Source organism: Zonotrichia leucophrys, chromosome 1, assembly GCF_028769735.1.
Source record: "Zonotrichia leucophrys gambelii isolate GWCS_2022_RI chromosome 1, RI_Zleu_2.0, whole genome shotgun sequence".
Taxonomy (NCBI): domain Eukaryota; kingdom Metazoa; phylum Chordata; class Aves; order Passeriformes; family Passerellidae; genus Zonotrichia; species Zonotrichia leucophrys.
In genome coordinates, this window is record NC_088169.1 from 101,069,741 (window position 1) to 101,088,267 (window position 18,527).

Consider the following 18,527-nt stretch of genomic DNA (forward strand, 5'->3'; position numbering starts at 1 on the left):
CCCTCCCACTAGTCATCAAGCCTTGGAAAGCAATCTGGTGGAGGAAGACCCCATAACTGTGCTCAGCAGTTCTGGGATGACTTCTATTCCAATCCTTCCACTGCAATTCTGTGCAATGTGCCCCTGCCTGAGCAGGGGAGTTGGTCCAGATGACTCCACTGATGTCCCTTCCAGCCTGAATCATTCTGTGACCCTGCTGAAAACATGGGAGTGAGACAAGTACCTTGTCAGAGGCAGACCAGGCTGCTTCTGTGCCATGAGACAGTGTAAAGCACGAGGAGTGCTCAGTAAGGGCAAGCAGCAATCAGAACAGATGAATGAAGCAAGGGGAGTTGGTGGGAGCAGAGCCGCAGAGATTAGCCATTCCCAGGCTTTGGCATCAAGGAACTATATTTGCTTACAGAATGAAAAATGTGCTCCATAAACATTTGACATGGACTAATTTCTATGGCAAGCCTTGTCTTCACAAATAAAGACCATGATCAAGACAGGTGAGATTACACACTGCTGGGGCTGGCTGCTCCATATACATTAAAGAGACAGTGCTCCCACGACCCCCCCCCCCCCCCGCCACAAAACCCACCTGGGTCTGTCAGTGACCAGTGGGGCACGTTCCTGACTTCTCCAAATGATGACATACTCGAGGCTAGGCGTGCTTTCATTTCTGATGGAGGGTTTGTTTGGCTTTGCCCTGGATCTATCAATAATGGCTCTCCAATATTGGCCTAATCCCCCTGTTAATGGCTTTGACGACTTGACTAATTGCTGCAATAATTGATAGAACCCGACTCCTATAACTGGTCGATTCCAACCTCGAGTACCGGCAGCAATAAAATATTATGCTGCCATAAATAACAGTATCACTTGGCTTGCTAATAGAAGGTAAAAGTGGCCACTGGTCTGTCGGTGCCCTGGCTGACCCCACTCCACATCCCCACCTCCTCTCCTGCCCTCTCCCACCCTGTGCCACAGGCTGCAGCAGTATCCAAGGGGACGTCAACCTTCCGCGACTTAATAGAAGGCAATTTGTCACCTCCCACTCGCTGTCTGTAGCTGGAGATGGACACCTGGGCAGCACCTCAGGCTGTATGAGCCCGTGGCCTCCTCCCACCCTCCATGCTCATATTAGAAGGCCCTGGCTGATAATATTTGATAAATAGCGTGGGGGTTCTCTCCCTGCACCCGCCCCACATTGTGGCGCTGCAGCAGCTGCAGAAGGTCACTCATTGGGGAAATATGTTTCTGTCAGTGGGATCGAAAAAAGTTTAGTGGAGTGACAGGCCTCAATTTTTCAAATTTTATTAACTCCATCCTCTTAACAATTTGTCTTGAATTCCTTCAGATTCTGGATAACTGTCAATAGAGCTGGCGACACAGCGGATACTGGTACTTAGGTCCCCCACTGCTGTCAGCGTAGGGATGGGGATGGCAGGAGGAGGGAGAGATGGCAGGGGGATAAGGAGGATGCCAAAGGGCACAGACAGAACCTGGAGAAACATCTCAGTGATGCTCCCTGTGTCCTCGGCAGCCCCAAGACCCTGCTCTTGTCACTCCATCCTGTCAGGGCAGAACACTAGCAGATCTGAGCTCTGCAGGCAGAGCAAGGTTCACACTTCTAACAGACAGGACAGGGCACACAGTGGCATTGGAGTCTCATAAGGACAACCAGAGAATGACACTGCTCCGAAGAGGGGACAGATCACAGCTTGAGAAAGCCCCAATTACTGGCACAAGGAAAGGACCTTGAGGACCTTGTTTCACAGCCCAGCCAGATGGTGTGAAACCTCCTGTTCCTGGGCACACCCACAGGCAGCCTCTGTCTGAGTGTTTGGGTCCTGAGCTCTTCCCAGCAGTGGGTGTGGAGACAGAGAACTGGCATGACACACCCCCAGTCTGATGCCACTGGGCAGCAGCAGTGGCCTGTGGTGACCTGTGTTATGGAAAGACAAGATGCCAAAATGTTCAATGTCTCCCATCTTCCTTCTCTGGTGTCCAGAAGGTACAATATGGTGGAGGTGGAAACTGAGGGCTTGTGCAAGTCTCTGGCACAGAAGACTACACTGCTTCAGTCACCAAAGGCAGGGAAAGCCATTCTCCCACTACAAAGCCATTCAACAGGGACAGAATCACAGACCATTTTAGGTATGAAAAGTCCTCTGAAACCATTGAGTCCAACCATAGCCCCAGCACAGCTAGGGCCACCACTAACCCATGTCCCCAAGTGCCCCAACTACCATGGCCATCCCTTTCAGGGATGGGGACTCCACCATTGCTTTGGGCAGCTTGTGCCAGGGCTGGACAACCCTTCAAGGGAAGGAATTTTCCCCATAACCAAGGTAAACCTCCCCTGGCACAATTTGAGGCCATTTCCTCTTGTCCTGTCCATCACTTGTTATTTCAGAGTAGATACAAATCCCTACCCACATAATACAGCCACTGCATAAAGCCACTCTCCCCAGTATAAGGCTGTTCTCCCCATATGAAGTCACTTTCCCCACTATAAAACCATTCATAGAATCACAGAATTGCTGACTGGTTTGAGTCCAAAGAGACCATAAAGACCATTTATTTCCTACCCTCCTGCCCTGAACAGGGATGCCATTCTCCCCAGTATAAAGCCATTGAATCAGTACAAAGCTATTCTCTCCAGTATAAAGCCATTTTCTCCAGTATAAAGCTATTCTTTCCAATATAGAACCCCAGCACTGAGCTTGTCCTGAGTGGAGGGTCTGAGCACACTTGGCTCCTGGCAGGACAGGTACAGGCAAGGTCTGGGTACAGGCAGCAAGGATGAACCTTGAGGGCACTTCTCTCTGCTTCTCTGCTCCCCTTCTCTCTCCTCCTGCACCAGGAGTACCTCAAGATTTTTACCAGGCTCTGTGAGCACCCATTCTGCCTAGGTCACTGCCTTGGACCCATCCTGTGCTCCAGCACACTGAGGGGACTTGGGGAGCATCCCTTTCCCTGCAGCAGACTCTGCTGGATCCAATATCCCAAAAGTGAATGGGAAATAAACTCTTTTTTTCTGTTGAAGGGCACAAAATCTCAGAAAGAGGAGCCTGGAAGTACCAAAGCCATGGTGGTTGCTGCTGTGGGTGCTGGAAATGGACACAGGGAGCAGCCATCACCATAGACCAGGATGTCCCCACGTGGAACATCTACACATCTGTTAAGTTCCTGCAGGGATGGGGACTCCACCACTGCCCTGGGCAGCCTGTGCCACAGCTGGACAACACTTTCAGGGAAGAAATTTCCTCTAATATTAAACCTAAACTACCCCTGGTGCAACTTGAGGCTGTTTCTTCTTGTCCTGTCACTTGTTGCCTGTGAGAACCTGGCTACAACCTCCTTTTGAGTAGTAGTAGAGACTGAGGAGGTCACACCTGAACCTCCAATTTTACCATGAGGGGCACAAAACTGATGCCAAGATCTGAGGTGTGACCTCACCAGTGCCCGGTACAGGGATCAGTCACTGTCCTGGTCCTGCTGGCCACACTATTGGTGACACAAGCCAAGATCCCCTTGGTCCTGTTGTCCACCTGGGCACACACACTGCACCTACAGCAGCTCCAGTTCCACCACATCAAGTACTGCCTAACACACAGCCCTGGGCTGGCAGCAGCCCTCACAGAGCTCTAGAGAACAAAATCGGTGCTCCCTTGGTCCTTGGCCTCACTCTCAAAGCACAAGAAGTCTTTCCAACCTAAATCTGTCCAGCCAGATTGGATGGGTCTTAAAGCAACCTGTTCTAGTGGAAGGTGATCCTGCCCATGGTGGGGGGTTGGAACTGGATGATCTTACGGTCCCTTCCAAATCATTATGTGATTCTGTGAAGGAAGGATTTAGACTTAACTAAGAATTAGACATTTCTGGAGTACAGTTTACATGGAAAAGCAGATACCCAGAGGTCTGAGATGAAGGTCAGATGCTGACAAGGGCAGGTAGCAACCAGCAAGGAGAGGTCCTCTTGGAGGTGCAGCTTAACCAGTGCTCCCAAACCTTGTGAACCAGACTGAACACAAATCTTTATGTACTTGGACAGACACAATAGTCTCAGGACCAGGATGTATAAGCTGGAACAGAGGCAAAGGAGGAAACTGGTCGAAGCAGCATGTAAACTGGACTGCAGGAAAGGACTGAGCCCCACCGGTGGAGTGTGAGGTCAGCTGTTAAAGACTGGAAACAAAATGAAGGTAAGAAAGGCAATTGTATGAGCCAGTGACACAGGATTAAATGAATGAAATGCCCTGACCAAACAGGGAAAATACAGCATGAAGGTCACTCCTCTGAGACACTGAAGGGCACTGCAACACACAGAAAACTAGCTCAGGGACTGCAAGGATAAAGAGCAAAACACCAACAAATTGTTAAACTGGTGGAAACCAGAGACTAAGAGCTCTGGCAGTCAGAAAGCTTCCAAGACAAGGTGCAAGCTTCAATTCAGCCTTGGACAAGGCAAAAGGCTTTCTCCAAACCTCAGCTCCTAAGTATCACACTGCAATGGGACACATGTTCATGCCAAACTTCCTCACCAGAAAATCCAGCAAAGAATCCATGGCCAAGGAGCTTTGTACCACAAGGGGAAAACGTGGATCTTGCCCAAAAGAAAGCAGCAGCCCACCAGCAGATAACTGTCAGAAACATAGATGTAAAGACTGAAGAAACCCATAATATTTATTAAAGTCCTTAACATGTGAAGAGTTAGGACCTTCTCCTAAAGGGAGAAACCACACCATCATCCTTCCAAACCCAGGGTGGATGAAGAAAATCCAATGAAGTATTTGCTCTGGCAAATTAAATGTAAAAAACCCACAGGTAAAAAAGAATTTAAAAGAAGCTCCTTCTTTAGGAATGAAAGCTAGGAGCCTTATTAGAAGCTGGAAATCAGCCTGAGATGGTGAGTTTCCATAAGTGATAAAGATCAAGGCCAGGCTGGACAGAACTTGGAGCAACCTGATCTATTGAGAGGTGTCCTGTCCATGGTGAGGGTTTGTAACAACACGAGCCTGAAGATCGCTTCCAATCCAAAACTGTTCTCTGATTCTATGGCAAATGGGAAAGTTGCAATAAAGAAATAGGGCAAGAATTAATAAATGTCTTAAATGTGTGCACTTTTCACTTTGGCTTTATTGGAGCCTGAGTGTAATTTGGTCTACACCTCCTTGACAACTGCATGTGAAAAAAATCCACCTGACTCCTGACTCTTGTTTTGTAAGGTAAGAGAGAGGAAACTACAAAATCATATTCTTCCTATATATCCATCACCCTTTCTCCCTATACCCATGTGTGCAGAGCTCTTAAGATCATTCCAAACGTTGTCACTGTCAAGTTTGTCCCAGAAACACTTCAAGAGGGATCTGTTTACTCCCCTGTCCTAAGGGAAAACTATTCCTAAGTGCTTCAACACAGACAGAAATGTGCTGGCACTTTGGACTCTTATTGCTCTCACCACAGTGGGATGCTGGATGCCTTGATGCTGGGATATGATTGGTTTCTAAATCCCAGTTTCATAGGATTTTAATTACTGGTCTGGCATGGCAGGGAGTGGAACTGGCTGCGGTCAGACGAAGGATCGATACGCCGGCCCAGAACATATTGAGCCTCGGCACTCGCAGATGCTATTGCACTATTTAATCATCTTTTGCAAAATTTACAGTGCAACAGAAGGAATCAATACGGAATTTATCCCATTCCCTTGTAAATATGAGCATGGAGAGGGAGAGAGATGTCAGGCACTCTGGCATGACAGCTGGTCAGGGCAGCAAACCTCCATCACAGACCAGCCAGGACAGCTACCATGCCTGTGACTCACCAAAAAGGGCCCAGCCAGCCACTGGGACGTGCATTCCTGGGACAGCTGCACCCACAGAGGCTGCATTTGTAGGCTCTGACCTGCTTGTAAGCTAAACCTTGTCCCAGCCACTCTAAAGGAAAAACAAGAGGAAACCACACAGGTTGTGCAGAGCCTTACTCAGCACAGAGTGGTTTACAGAGTCTGTCATAGAGTCATAGAATAGTTTCATGGAATTTTCTGGCCTTGCCATACCATCAAGTCCAACCACTCCCTCAGCACCAACCCATGTCCCCAAGTGCCACACCCACAAGGCTTTTAAATCCCTCCATGGATGGGAACTCCAACACTGCCCTGGGCAGCCTGTGCCAAGCCTGAACAACCCTTTTGGGGAAGAAAATTTCCCCATATCCAAACTAAACTTCCCCTGGCATAACTCGAGGCAGTTTCCTCTAATCCTGTTGCTTGTTACCTGTGAGAAGAGCGTGACCCCCACCTGACTCCACCCTCCTTTCAGGGAGTTGTAGAGAGGGAGGAGTTCTGCCCTGAGCTCTTTTTTACTGTGGTAACTGCTGACTGCAGCAAAACCTCAATGTTACTTTCTCTGGATGTGTTAAAACCAAAGCTCTCTCCTCTCTGGAAGTGGCTGCTGGGGACCTGAGAGCCTACTCTCTAGGGATATCCTTTACTCTCCCTCTGGAAGAATGGACCCTTTTAATCTGGGATGCAACAGAAAACACTCCAAGATATATTAAGTAGTAGTTAATAAGAAATTAATTGGGTTAGAAAAACCCAATTAATTAGAACCTGATTTTTCCAGAGAATACCATAAGCCCTTTTGCCTTCTGATGTCCAAAGCCCATCCCTTGCAATGCTGGTTCCATAATCTGTTTACCCATCACTCACCCTACTCACAAGATCTGCAATTACATTGGACTGAGGAGATGAGTGCACAACATTATGAACAAATGCACTGGGCTAAATTTACTAGCAAATCGAGTTCAGCAGACCAGCTTATTGCAGCTTCAGCTAAAATGTTTTCACAAATGTATGTTCATTTGTTCCTCTCTCTCTTTCACATCTAATTAGAGATGAGAGACTCCAAAATTGCTGAAGAGGACTTTTGGACAAGGGCAAGGAGTGACAGGACAAGGGGGAACGGCTTCCCATGGACAGAGGGCAGGGTTAGATTGGGTATCACAAAGAAATTCTTCCATGTGAGGTTGGTGAGGCCCTGGCACAGGTTGCCCAGAGAAGCTGTGGCTGCCCCATCCCTGGAAATGTTCAAGGCCAGCTTGGATGGGGTTGGAGAAATCTAAATTAATGGATTTAATGGTGTCCCTGCCCAAGGCAGTGGGGTGGAATGAGAAGACCTTTAAGGTCCCTTACAACCCAAACCATTTTGTTCTCATGTGATCCCCCTGTGGATGAACTGTAGGAGGCATTTCCAATGCAGTAACAGCCTGGTCAGCCTGTGCACTGGCTCTAGGAGGAGCTGGGAGCAGAGGGGATGATTTCTGAAGATGGGAAATAGAAAGCAGGGCAGTCAGGGATGAGGAGAGTACAGGAGAGAATGGGGAACATGTGGAGCCTGCTCAGGTTTGGCAGAAGGGCAGGTGTTGGTTTCTGCAGTGGTGATAGAGAGAGGGGAAGTCCCAGGAACTGGCATGGGTCAATCTCTGAAGGAACTGCTCTGTTTTTAGGCAAGGGTAGGAAATACAAGCCCCTACCCACCTATGTGCAGCACAGAGCAGTGCACTGCCAAACAACCATGCAGAAACAACCCTTCCACACGTCAGCAGATGACAGTTCAGACAACCCCTTGCTACATAGACAAACACACACACACCAAACACACCTAGAAAAAGCACTTGGAAATTAATTTTGAGATCCTAGAAAAATGGCAGCTGAGCTGCTACATGCCAGGGGAACCTTGCTTCTACGCTTCTTCCTGTGCCTGGTTTTTCAGGTGTATACATAAGCAAGTGCTCACAATATTCTGATTTTGCATTTTGTAAGCTCCAACCTAAGACGGTTCCTGCAGCATCTTCTTCTGCGCTCTGTCTAGTGTAACTTTAATTTACTGAAAGGTTACCACAGCTATGACAACTCTTCCCAGTACAAGGCTGTGAAAAGGGGATAGTTTCTCATACTGGGAGAAGGACCATTTACCTGCAGGGCAAATCCCTGAGCAGCAGCAGTGCTGTCCCTAGCTCTGAATCACAGAATCACAAGATTGTTTGGGCTGAACAGACCTTAAAGCCCACCTCATACCAATCACCCTGCCATGGGCAGAGACACCTTCCACAATACCTGGTTGCTCCCAGACCTAGCCAACCTGGCCTGGAACACTCCCAGGGATGGGGCAGCCACAGCTGCTCTGGGTAACCTGTGCCAGGGCCTCACCATCCTCACAGGGAAGAATTTCTTCCCAATATCCCATCTAATATCTAATATCCCTGACTTGTCCTGTGACTCCATGCACTTATCCAAAGTCCCTCTCCAGCTATTTTAGAGCCTTTTTAGGTACTGGCAGGTGCTCTAAATTTTTCCTGGAGCCTTCTGTTCTCCAAGGTGAACAACTCCAGCTCTCCTGGATTGTCTCCAGAGCAGAGGGGCTCCAGCCCTTGAACAGTCTCCATGACTCTGGACACATGAATCAGTGCCTCCCTGCATTTCGGCAACAGATTCTGGAGCAGAACTGTTTGTAGAAGGGAGGTTGATGTTGGCTATGCTCCACGGCAGGGTTACACCATTGACAGAAAGCTGCACCTTTTAATACTGCTATATCACTTAAATACTGACATAATAAAAGCTCCCTCTAAAACAAGGGGATTTCTGTCACCAGCAAGCTGGTGACCCTGCCTGCCTTCCTCTGAGCTAAACACAAAGTCCCTGGAATCAATTGTGCCTGCAGTAGCAACTGGTGCACGGTGCGGATGCGAGCGCTCACCCACCCCTTCCCCAAACACCGACATTTACGGTGTCGCCTCAGGTCAGGGGACTGTGAAATGTCACCAACAACTGCCCAAAAGGACAACAGAGCTGCCACTTCATCTCGCGGTCTGCTGGGCACACACATGCTGACCAAAGGGCTGTAAGGTCCTGGAGGGGTCAAGCGAGTCACTGAATGGGCCACAAAAGGCCAGGGATGTGGGGTGAGGGGCAAGTGCAGGGGGCTTCCCTTAAAAACAACAGGGGGGTTGGGAAGTGGCTGGAGCAGAGAGGGGCTGGGCAGTTAATGGCTTTGGCCCCAGGGCAGAGCACCAGCCAGAGAAGTTAGAGTAAATGGAGAGTTAGTAAAAGGCAGGTGTAGGGAGGGATCAAGGGGAGCCTGTTCCATGTCAGCAACCAGGAGCCACCCTGTGTGTGATGTCAATGGCAGCACAGGGGCATTACCCTCACAAAGGGCTGAACAGGGCTCGATATCCACACCAAGACCCTTGGCCATGTATTCATCCCAGATTACACTGACCAGGAGGCAGGGATGCCCTGCTTTGGGAGGAGGGGAACACCTCCAGTGAATGCCCTGAAATCCTTCTATCATGCACCCATCAGGAAATCCAATTCCAGCACCCAAAACTGGCTGAAAGGGCAGGGAAGGGTCTGCTGTCACCCCAGCAGCTCAGAGACCACCTGACAGAAAGGTGAAGTTTATTACATTTAGCAAATAATCCTCATAAATCTGCACCGTAAACCATGACTGCAAAGGGTAAGTGGGTATTGTGGATGGTGAACAGGGATTATTAATCTGAGGAACATTGTGAACTCAACCTTGGGAGGAGCTCCAATGGGAATGTCACCACTGCCAAATGGAGATTCCCACCGGTGGGTTGCTGTCTCCAGGATCTGAGCACTGGGATCATGCTCTACAAGACAAGGATTTCCGCTTGGAAATGAACTCTGAGGCTCTTGAGCAGGATCCAGAAGGATTTCTGTGGGGCTTGACTAAGAATGGAACAGTGATGAGTGAGCATCACATCTTCTGGCTAAATTCTGAATTTTTACTTTGATTTCACACAATCCTTCCATTTGTACCCAAACAAACACAGTCCCACAGATTGTTAAATGCTTTTTTTTCCTGAGATCCAAGGGAGTTCTTTCAAGCTGAGACACTTTGCTGCTAACAAAGAACTCTCTGTGGGCACCAGGCAGAGAAAGGGCCATTCACAGGGATGGCAGTGGCTCCAGGACAGACACACAAATATCTCTGGAACATAAAGAACAGTTGCCTCTGTGCAGTGAGGCCTGGATTGGAAGGGTACTTGGAGAGCTAAGCAGGGCACAACTGGAGAAATAAGGTGGACTTACTCCTTACAATGATTTATTCAGGATGGAAAAATTCTTTAGGGCCAACTTCAGTTATTCACATCCATCTTTTACCTGTACTTAGGGTAACCAAGGAGCTGCCCTGGTACTTTCAGTCAACTGATAATATGTGCCATGCAAGGAGCCCTTCCAAGGCAGAAATGAGAAGCAGGTATCTTTGTAGAAAATGCTCTTCCATGTGATTCTGCCCCTCTGCCCCACTCTGGTGAGAACCCACCTGCAGTGCTGCCTCTAGCTCTGGGGTCCAACAACAGAAGGATCTAGAAATGCTGGAGTGAGTCCAGAGAAGGCCACAGAGGTGCTTTGAGGGCTGAGCCCCTCTGCTCCAGAGACAGGCTGGGAGAGCTGGGAATGGTCAGTCCAAACCATTCTGTGTTTCTATGATTCACACCATGACATTTGTCAAACACTCTCCAGCCTCCAGTACAGACTCTCTGCACTGATCTGTTCCCAATACTGCTGTGACAAGGACTTTTCCAGCCCTTCAACCCCACTCCCACTCTCTGTAACACTCCAGAGTCCCCTGCACTCTCCCACAAAGCCCTTCCAAGTCTGGGCATTCACAACCTGTTGCTCAAGCAGGTAAAGCCTGCTCCACTCTGCTCTGCTCCTCCTGTGGGCATCCCTGCCACAGCTGTGGGATCCCAGAGGTCTTGTTGGGATACCTTCTGATCGTCAGTGCCCGTGGCCAAGTGACTGCAGAGCAGGTGCTGCTGGCCCATGGAACAGACATGCAGTCAGTCATATGCTCTGAGACCGTGCCAGGTTCTGTGTTCACACAATGCCCACACTGAGGGGGCTTCTATGTCAGAAAAATGCAGCGGACCCCACTTAGGGGGGGCAGTATTTTTGTCTGAAAACTTCCCAGTCACCATGTCCACACAGTCCCACAGCTTCCTGAGCAGCTGCCTGCTTTTTCAGCTCTCTTCCCTGCAAGGAGCCCTGCCTTTGCAACAGATTTTCTTTCATTGGTTCCTTTGGTTTTGGGTTAATTTATGGCCAGGAGCTGGGCTCTAGTATCTGTAAGGCTCCCAGGGAAACTCTGACCTGGAGTTCAGTGCTACAGAATCTCATCCTTTCACTCTTATATTTCTATTTGTGAAAGATAATAAGTACATAATACAGATGAGTATCAAGGTTCAATGTTGCCACAATTAATTTTCCTCATCCCATCTGGGGACATTTAGCCATCACAGATGGTACTTTCTATTATCTTTTTAGCTGCTTTCTTAAAGAATGAGCCTTATGAGACCATGTCATACCATTACATACTTGTGGTCTTCCCTAGAATTAATTTCTGAGATGTCCACACTACAAAGACTACAACATTTCTCAAATCTTTGCAAAAATCAGCATCTGGCCAACCAGACCCTAGTGAGCCTGTCTTTGTAGGGCCAGGCTGTGACAGGTGACCACTTTATGTTCCACCTGGCTGCTGGCAGCATACACCTGAGGCAGGGACAGCATTGCTGTGGCTGGCTCATCTCCAGGTGACGCTGGGGACATTGCAGGAGGAGAGCTGTTGAAATTGCTGGAGGAGAAGGAATGCTGGGGACAAAGAACATCACATCTGGATGAAAGCAGAACTATAGACCAGCTTGGTGGTCTGGCACACTGTGCATGTGCAGGTACACACTAAGCAGATGTCAGCTCTGGAGAACAGCACAAGAGTCACAAATATCATCCCAGAGGAAACAGCAGGAGGGTACATATAAAAACCCTTGCCAGGGCAGCACATTCCTGTTCTGTTGGCAAAGTGCTTCTTCTCATTCTGCTCAACTAGTGCTGAAAAGCTTTTTCCCCATGAAGACAGCTGAGCACTGAACAGGTTACCCAGGTGAGCATACAAAAGAGAAGACTCTGTGACGAGAAGGGTCCTGTGATTTAACCAGGAAGTAACTGCAGTAACTGCATAATTCTGACCAATTCTCACAAGAGCTGCACTGTCCTGGTCCAACAGTACTTGAGTGTCCCCCATTCCATCTGGGTACCAGCACCTATCCTGTGCCCTGGCCACAGAGCAGATCCATTCTTGGTGTAGTGGGGACTTTCCATTCCACAAAGGGACATGAGGGGTATGACAGATGGCCTGACTATATACAAATACTGCAGGTGGGAAAGGAAAAAATACTAAACAGAGACCAGTCGGGGCATAGGGGGCACCCAGTCCAGCTTTGGAGCTCCCAACACTGGAAGGGTGTGGAGTTGCTGGAGTGAGGGCAGAGGAGGTCACAGAAACTCTCCAAGGGCTCTCCAAGGAGACAGCTGAGAGAGTGGGAGGGGTTCAGCCTGGAGAAGGGAATGCTCCAGGGAGACCTTAGAGCACCTGCCAGTGTCTAAAGAGGCTCAAACAGATCTGGAGAGTGCTCCAAGAGCCTGGAGTGACAGGACAAGGGGGAGTGGCATCCCATTGACAGAGGGCAGGGTTAGATGGGATATTGAGAAGAAATTCTGCCCTCTGAGGGTGCCAAGGCCCTGGCACAGGTTGCCTACAGAGGTTGTGACTGCCTCATCCCTGGAAGTGTTCCAGGCCAGGTTGGATGCAGCTTAGAGCAACCAGGTCTAGGGAAAGGTGTCCCTGCCCATGGCAGAGGGTTAGAAATGGATGATTTTTGAGGTTCCTTCCAACTCAAACCATTCCAGGATTCTATGATTCCCTGGATGTTTAACTGCAGGAGGAAAGGGAAAACTCAATGACTAAGGTGAGAAGAGCCACGAAAAGCACACGGAGAAAAACCACTGGAAATGAACGGGAACACAGAAACTAAAAAGCAAAGAGATGAAAGCAAACAGCAATTCACACCAAATTGTGACAGTGACAGAGTGTGGCCCGTGCCTGAACCTGACAGTTTTGTAGGATGGGCTGACTCAGAAGTGCTCCAGGCCCATGTGCTGGGTGGAACTACAAAACTCACCTGCATCCAGCAGCAGTTGGACTGTCAGGTAGTCATCAGCCAGAACGGCGTAGTGCAGAGCTGTGCAGCCCTTGAAGTTGGCTCGGACGTTGAGACGGTTGTTGAAGTCATCCTCCCGGGTGACAAGGACTGCAGGGCACAGAGAGTGAAAGCTCAGCTCACTGACAGAACTACAGAACTGCTCATCTGCATGTGCAGCAGCAGCATGGACCCACCACCCCTCACCAGGCAGGAAGCTTCTTAAGGGCTTTGTGACCTCTTCTGGGACCACCAGGATCCCAGTGGGTGTTTCTGGTGGGCACTGCCCCCACTCCATTGAGCAGCATTAGAGATAAGGACAACGTGGTTTCCATGTATCCCAGTGACTGCCCACACAGTGCCTAGGCAGGGGAGGAGGTGGGTGGACAGCACCTGAGTGAAGACCTCAGCCTTTTCCCAGCCATTTATTGTAGGGTAACAGGATGGCTTGACTTGGAAGAGACCTTAAAGCTCATCTGGTTCTATCCCCCTGCCATAGGCAGGAACACTTTCCACAAGACCAGGCTGCTCCAGGCTCTGTCCAGCCTGGTGTTGAACACTTCCAGGGATGGGGCAGTCAAGCTTCTCTGAGCAACCTGTGCCAGGGCCTTGCCACCCACACAGGGCAGAATTTCTTCCCAATATCTAATCTAAATAACGTTTTTAGCAAACAGAAGGGAAGCTGTGACAGGAATGAATGCTGCCTCACTATGGCTTGACCTTTAAGCAAATTCCTGATTTTGGGAGTCTCCAGCACATAAGTCCATGTGTCTCAGCAGGGCATGGCTCTAAATGAAGGGTCTGCAGCACCCCTGCTCTCCTGTGGCTGGTTTAAGGATCAGGCTTTAGAAAACCTGGATTTTAAACTCTTTGCTTTAGTCATCAGCAAAAAATATAAGAAAGAGTGACTTTTTACAGGGGCAGATAGTGACAGGACAAGGAGGAATGCCTTCAAACTGACAGTGGGCAGTGTAAGATTGAATATTGGGAAGAAAAACTTCCCTGTGAGGGTGGTGAGACAATGGCCCAGGTTGCCCAGAGGAAGGACCCATAAATGCCCTGTCCCACCTTGGAGCATGAGTGATGGTGGAATTGGTGAATGCTGTCTCCATTCAAATGAACACCACCCACTGGTGGGCCAAATTCTGCTCCTGGAGGTGTGTCCAACTCCTTGGTGAAAGGGTCTGTACCCAAAACTCATCAGACCCAGATCCAGGGGCAGGGAGAGCTCCCAAGTGCTCTGAGCACCTCATACTGTACTATGGCAAAGCAAGCAGAGCTGGAAAACCGATGGGCTGCAGGGACTTCTTCACAGTCCCTCCTAAGAACCATCAAAAGATTTCTAGGAGATTTGAAAAGTTCCAAAGAGAGAAACACTGTGATGAATACCTGATGCTGTCCGAGCCCAGCATCTCCACTAATGAACCACAGTCCCTCCAGGAAGATCAATTAATGCCCTGGCTCCTTTCCTTCCCTGGGTCCTTTCTCCAAGCACACAGGGTGAGTATGTATATTTATTTGTCGTCATTTCCTACCCAGGGAGGAGCAGGATAATGAACTGCGTGCGTCAGGGAAGATGAATCTGAGATACTAGGGAGCAGCGCAGTAAAGAGATTAAAGTGTTATTATTGTTGGTTTTTTTCCCCCATGGTCCGTTGTGACAGCTCGGCCGTCATCTGTAAAAAATGTCTCTGAGAAAGATAATCATCGGAAACTCAATAAAGCGTCAGGGGAAGCCTCGTCCACCATCCATCACTGGGTGCCTGGAAATTTTCAGCCCTCTGTCTCCCTTCCTGCCATCCATATAAATGTCTGTAATATATTTTGTGCAGTGGTTGTGGAGCACACCCTCTCGATTTGGATGTTTTTATGAAAAAATATTTATACACGAAATATGTAAATGTCTAAAAAAAAAGGAAAAAACAAAGGCAGTTTCTCTCTCTCTTTTTAAAAACGCAACTGAATTTATTCTTTTTAATAAAACATGTCAACCAAAGAATTAATGCAACTTCTCATGGAGTGGCCTTATCTTTTCTTCACCCCAAAATATATAACATTAGAGAGGGATGAATGCAGACAAAAACAATTAACTTTCTTGGTTGATACACTTTATCTTAAATAAAGTCTATGTACATGCATTATGTATTGGCATTCTATTGCTCATTTTTTAATGCAGTTTCATACATTTTACATTCCCTGCTATAGGGATATGATCTATGTACACTCTCTCTCCCATCAAGAAGTAGGTCTGCTGCACGGGTGGGTCACAGTGAGGGATGAGAGCAGGGAGCTTTTAAAAATACAGAATAATGCCCTGTCAAAGCTGTCGCCTCACTGCTCCATCTTCTTAACTCAACCTGTGCTTTATGAAAGGTTCAAATATTACACCTTCATTAGGCTTTCACAGAGCTGAGCACCGAGCCAAAAGCACAGCCAGGCCTGTGGATAATGTCCCTGTGCTTCAGCAGCACCCATGGTGTGGCTGCCTGACCAGGGAAGTGACCCTGTGCTGGGTGCTCTGAGGCCACACCTGGGCTCAGCTCTGGATCCCTCACTCCAAGAAGGACATTGAGGTGCTGGAGCATGTCCAGAGAAGGGCAATGGAGCTGTGGAATGGTGTGGAGCACAAGTCTGGTGAGGAGTGGCTGAGGGAGCTGGGGGGTCGGCCTGGAGAAAAGGAGGCTCATTGACCCAGGTGGGGGTCAGGCTCTACTCCCAAGGAACAAGGGACAGAACAGGAGGAAATGTCCTCAAGCTGTGACAGGGCAGATTCAGGATGGATATTGGGAAAAATTTCTTCATGGAAAGGGTTGTTAAGCCTTGGCACCATCTGCCCATCCATGGAGGGCTTTAAAAGTCATGTGGATGTGGCACTTGGAGACATGGTTCAGTGGCGGCCTCAGCAGTGCTGGGAGAATGGTTGGACTCTATGGTCTGGAAGGGCTTTTCCAACTGAAATAATTCCATTATTCTATTCTATGACTCTATGACTCAGGCTCTGCAAACCATGCTGTGCAGACTGAGGCTCTGGACAAACTGTGTGACTTCCTCCCATTTTCCTCCCAGAGCAGCAGGAACAAGGTTTTACTTCCAAACAAGTCAGAGCACACAAAAGCAGCCACTGTGGATGCAGGGGTACCCAGGAATGCAACTCCCAGTGGCTGGCTGGGCTCTGGCAGGGCAAGAGGGATGTCTGGGAAACACCCCATGGTCTGCCAGCTCAGAGGTGAGGTTGGCAGGTCAGCAGAGTGCCTGGATAGAGAAAAGGCTTCTGGGATGGGGAAGGAAAGACACTGATATTTTAGGGGGGTTGAGTTCTACTATCATTCCTGCCAGCATGAGGAACAGAAGAATCTCTGAACATGCAACTGGCTGCTGCAAAGCACAGCTGGGCACCTAGAATCCAGACATATCCTGATAATCATAAAACAAAGAAAATTTTACCACCATTTATTGTCATGAAGTGGAAACTGTCTGAGGAATTTAAATAGGTCTGAATTAACAAAGCAGGTGTCTGAGAAACCTGGTCTAGTGGAAGGTATCCATGCCATGGCAGGGGGTTGGACTGGATGGGCTTTAAAGGTCCCTTCCCACCCAAACCATCCCATGATTCTATGATTCTGAGTCTGCATCAACCAGTGATGAGAATAATGAAGGGATGAGCATGGAAACTGAGATCTGCCAAGAATATCCATAATGAGATGACATGACTCTGCAGAAAATGACCTTGTTTCCATGGAAAGTCATCTAGGGCTGAGAGCTGATACTGATGCCTGCCCAAACCCAACAGCAGTCACTTGCAAAATTTAGCTTTATTTCAATTGGCCAAGTCTGTCTGCATTTCACAGCTCCTGATAAGATCTGGATTAAGGCTGCTGGTGGAATACAGCCTGAACCCTTCCCCTTCCCCAAGATGTGGCTGCATGTGAGTCAATGGAATGACATTCCTATCTATGACTTTGTATTTTACTCTGGCTATATAAAACCAGTTTATCTCTGGTAAATTGAAGGATTGCTTCTATACAATATCTATGTAATGTTTCTTTCCTCTTCAGACATACATTCACCCAAATAGCATCAATTACTTTGCATTTAAAAGGAAGAAGATGAAACAAGCTCTAAAAAAACCCAATGAGGTCAGATCAGGAAACAAAATTTTGGGAGCTGAAAAGCAAATGTCAGTAGCTACACACAAGCCATCTTACCTTCCAAGGAATGGAGGCCTTTTTCTTTGGCAATCTCATACACATTGCTGAAATCATCCCCAAGGTTTGGATCAGCATTAGCTGTGAGCAGAGCCTTTACCACACTGTCACAAAACAGAAGGAAAGTAAGGCAGAAGTAGTAGATGAGGAATTGAAGCCCTTCAGAGACTGAGAAGTGCTCAGAAAGCCCTCTTCAAATATTCCTGGGAATGTTAACATTCCAGGGAAGTTAACCCACAACTGAACATTTCATTAAATGGAGCTCCACCAGCATAGGTTAAAATGAATTATATGGGAGAGGGACTGGAGGAAGGGGGTGACACTGTAGAGATATGCAGTCCTTCTGAGGTGACATGCACAGAACATGCTTCTAGCACAAGGCATATTCCTAGACACAGACCTTGGCTCCAAGGCCACCCCTGTCCCTGCAAAAAGGAAGATTACTGTAACAATCTGCTGACTAAGGGAAGCAAAACTACACTGCTTTTGGGAGGCAATTGTACAGCACCTGCATCTCTGGTACTAAAGGTGCCATCCTGCCACAGGAAGTGCAAACAACTCCCACAGCAAGCAGTTCAGAGGAGGCTCTGAAGATAATCAGAGGGTTGGAGCATCTTTACTCTAGAAGACAGGCTGAGAGAATTGGGGGTGCTCAGCCTGGAGAAGAGAAGGCTCCAGGGAGGCCTTAGAGCCCCTTAGGGCCTAAAGCAGCTCCAAAAGTCCTGGAGAGAGACTTTGGACAAGGGTCTGGAGTGACAGGACAACAGGAATGGCTTCCCACTGACAGAGGATAGACTGGATAGCAGGAAGAAATTCTTATCTGTGAGGGTGGTGATGCTCAGGCACAGGTTGTCCAGAGAAATCGTGGCTGCCCCATCCCTGGGAGTGTTCCAGGCCAGACTGAGGCTTGGAGCAAACTGATCTAGTGGCAGGTGTCCCTGCCCATGGCAGGGGATGGAATGACATGGCTTTAAGACCCACTCAACCCAAACAATCCTGTGATTCTATGACTTGAACTTCACAGCCCTTTCAGACACTGGAAGGGGCCCTAAGGTGTCCCTGAAACCTTCCCTTTTCCAGGCTGAACAACGCCAGCTCTCCCAGTCTGTCTGCAGAGCAGAGGGGCTCCAGACCTTAGAGCACCTCCTTGGTGTATCCAAGCCGCTTCACTCCACTCCACCTTGTCGCTCCAGCAGCTTCCCACACTTCTGAGGTTGGACCCCAGAGCCAGATGCAGCTCTGCAGGTGGGGTCTCATCAGAGGGGAGCA

General features: G+C 48.6%; 1 protein-coding gene across 1 annotated transcript in view; it reads right to left on the minus strand.

Moving 5' to 3' along the window:
- The window catches only part of CLPB (ClpB family mitochondrial disaggregase), a 74,280-nt gene that overhangs the window by 29,235 nt on the left and 26,518 nt on the right, over nucleotides 1-18,527 (minus strand). The window contains exons 4-5 of the mRNA XM_064726004.1: nucleotides 17,259-17,362; nucleotides 13,036-13,164 (exon numbers count right to left, since the gene is read on the minus strand). Coding sequence (XP_064582074.1) covers nucleotides 13,036-13,164; nucleotides 17,259-17,362 — 233 coding nt within the window. The remainder of the gene's footprint in view (nucleotides 1-13,035; nucleotides 13,165-17,258; nucleotides 17,363-18,527) is intronic.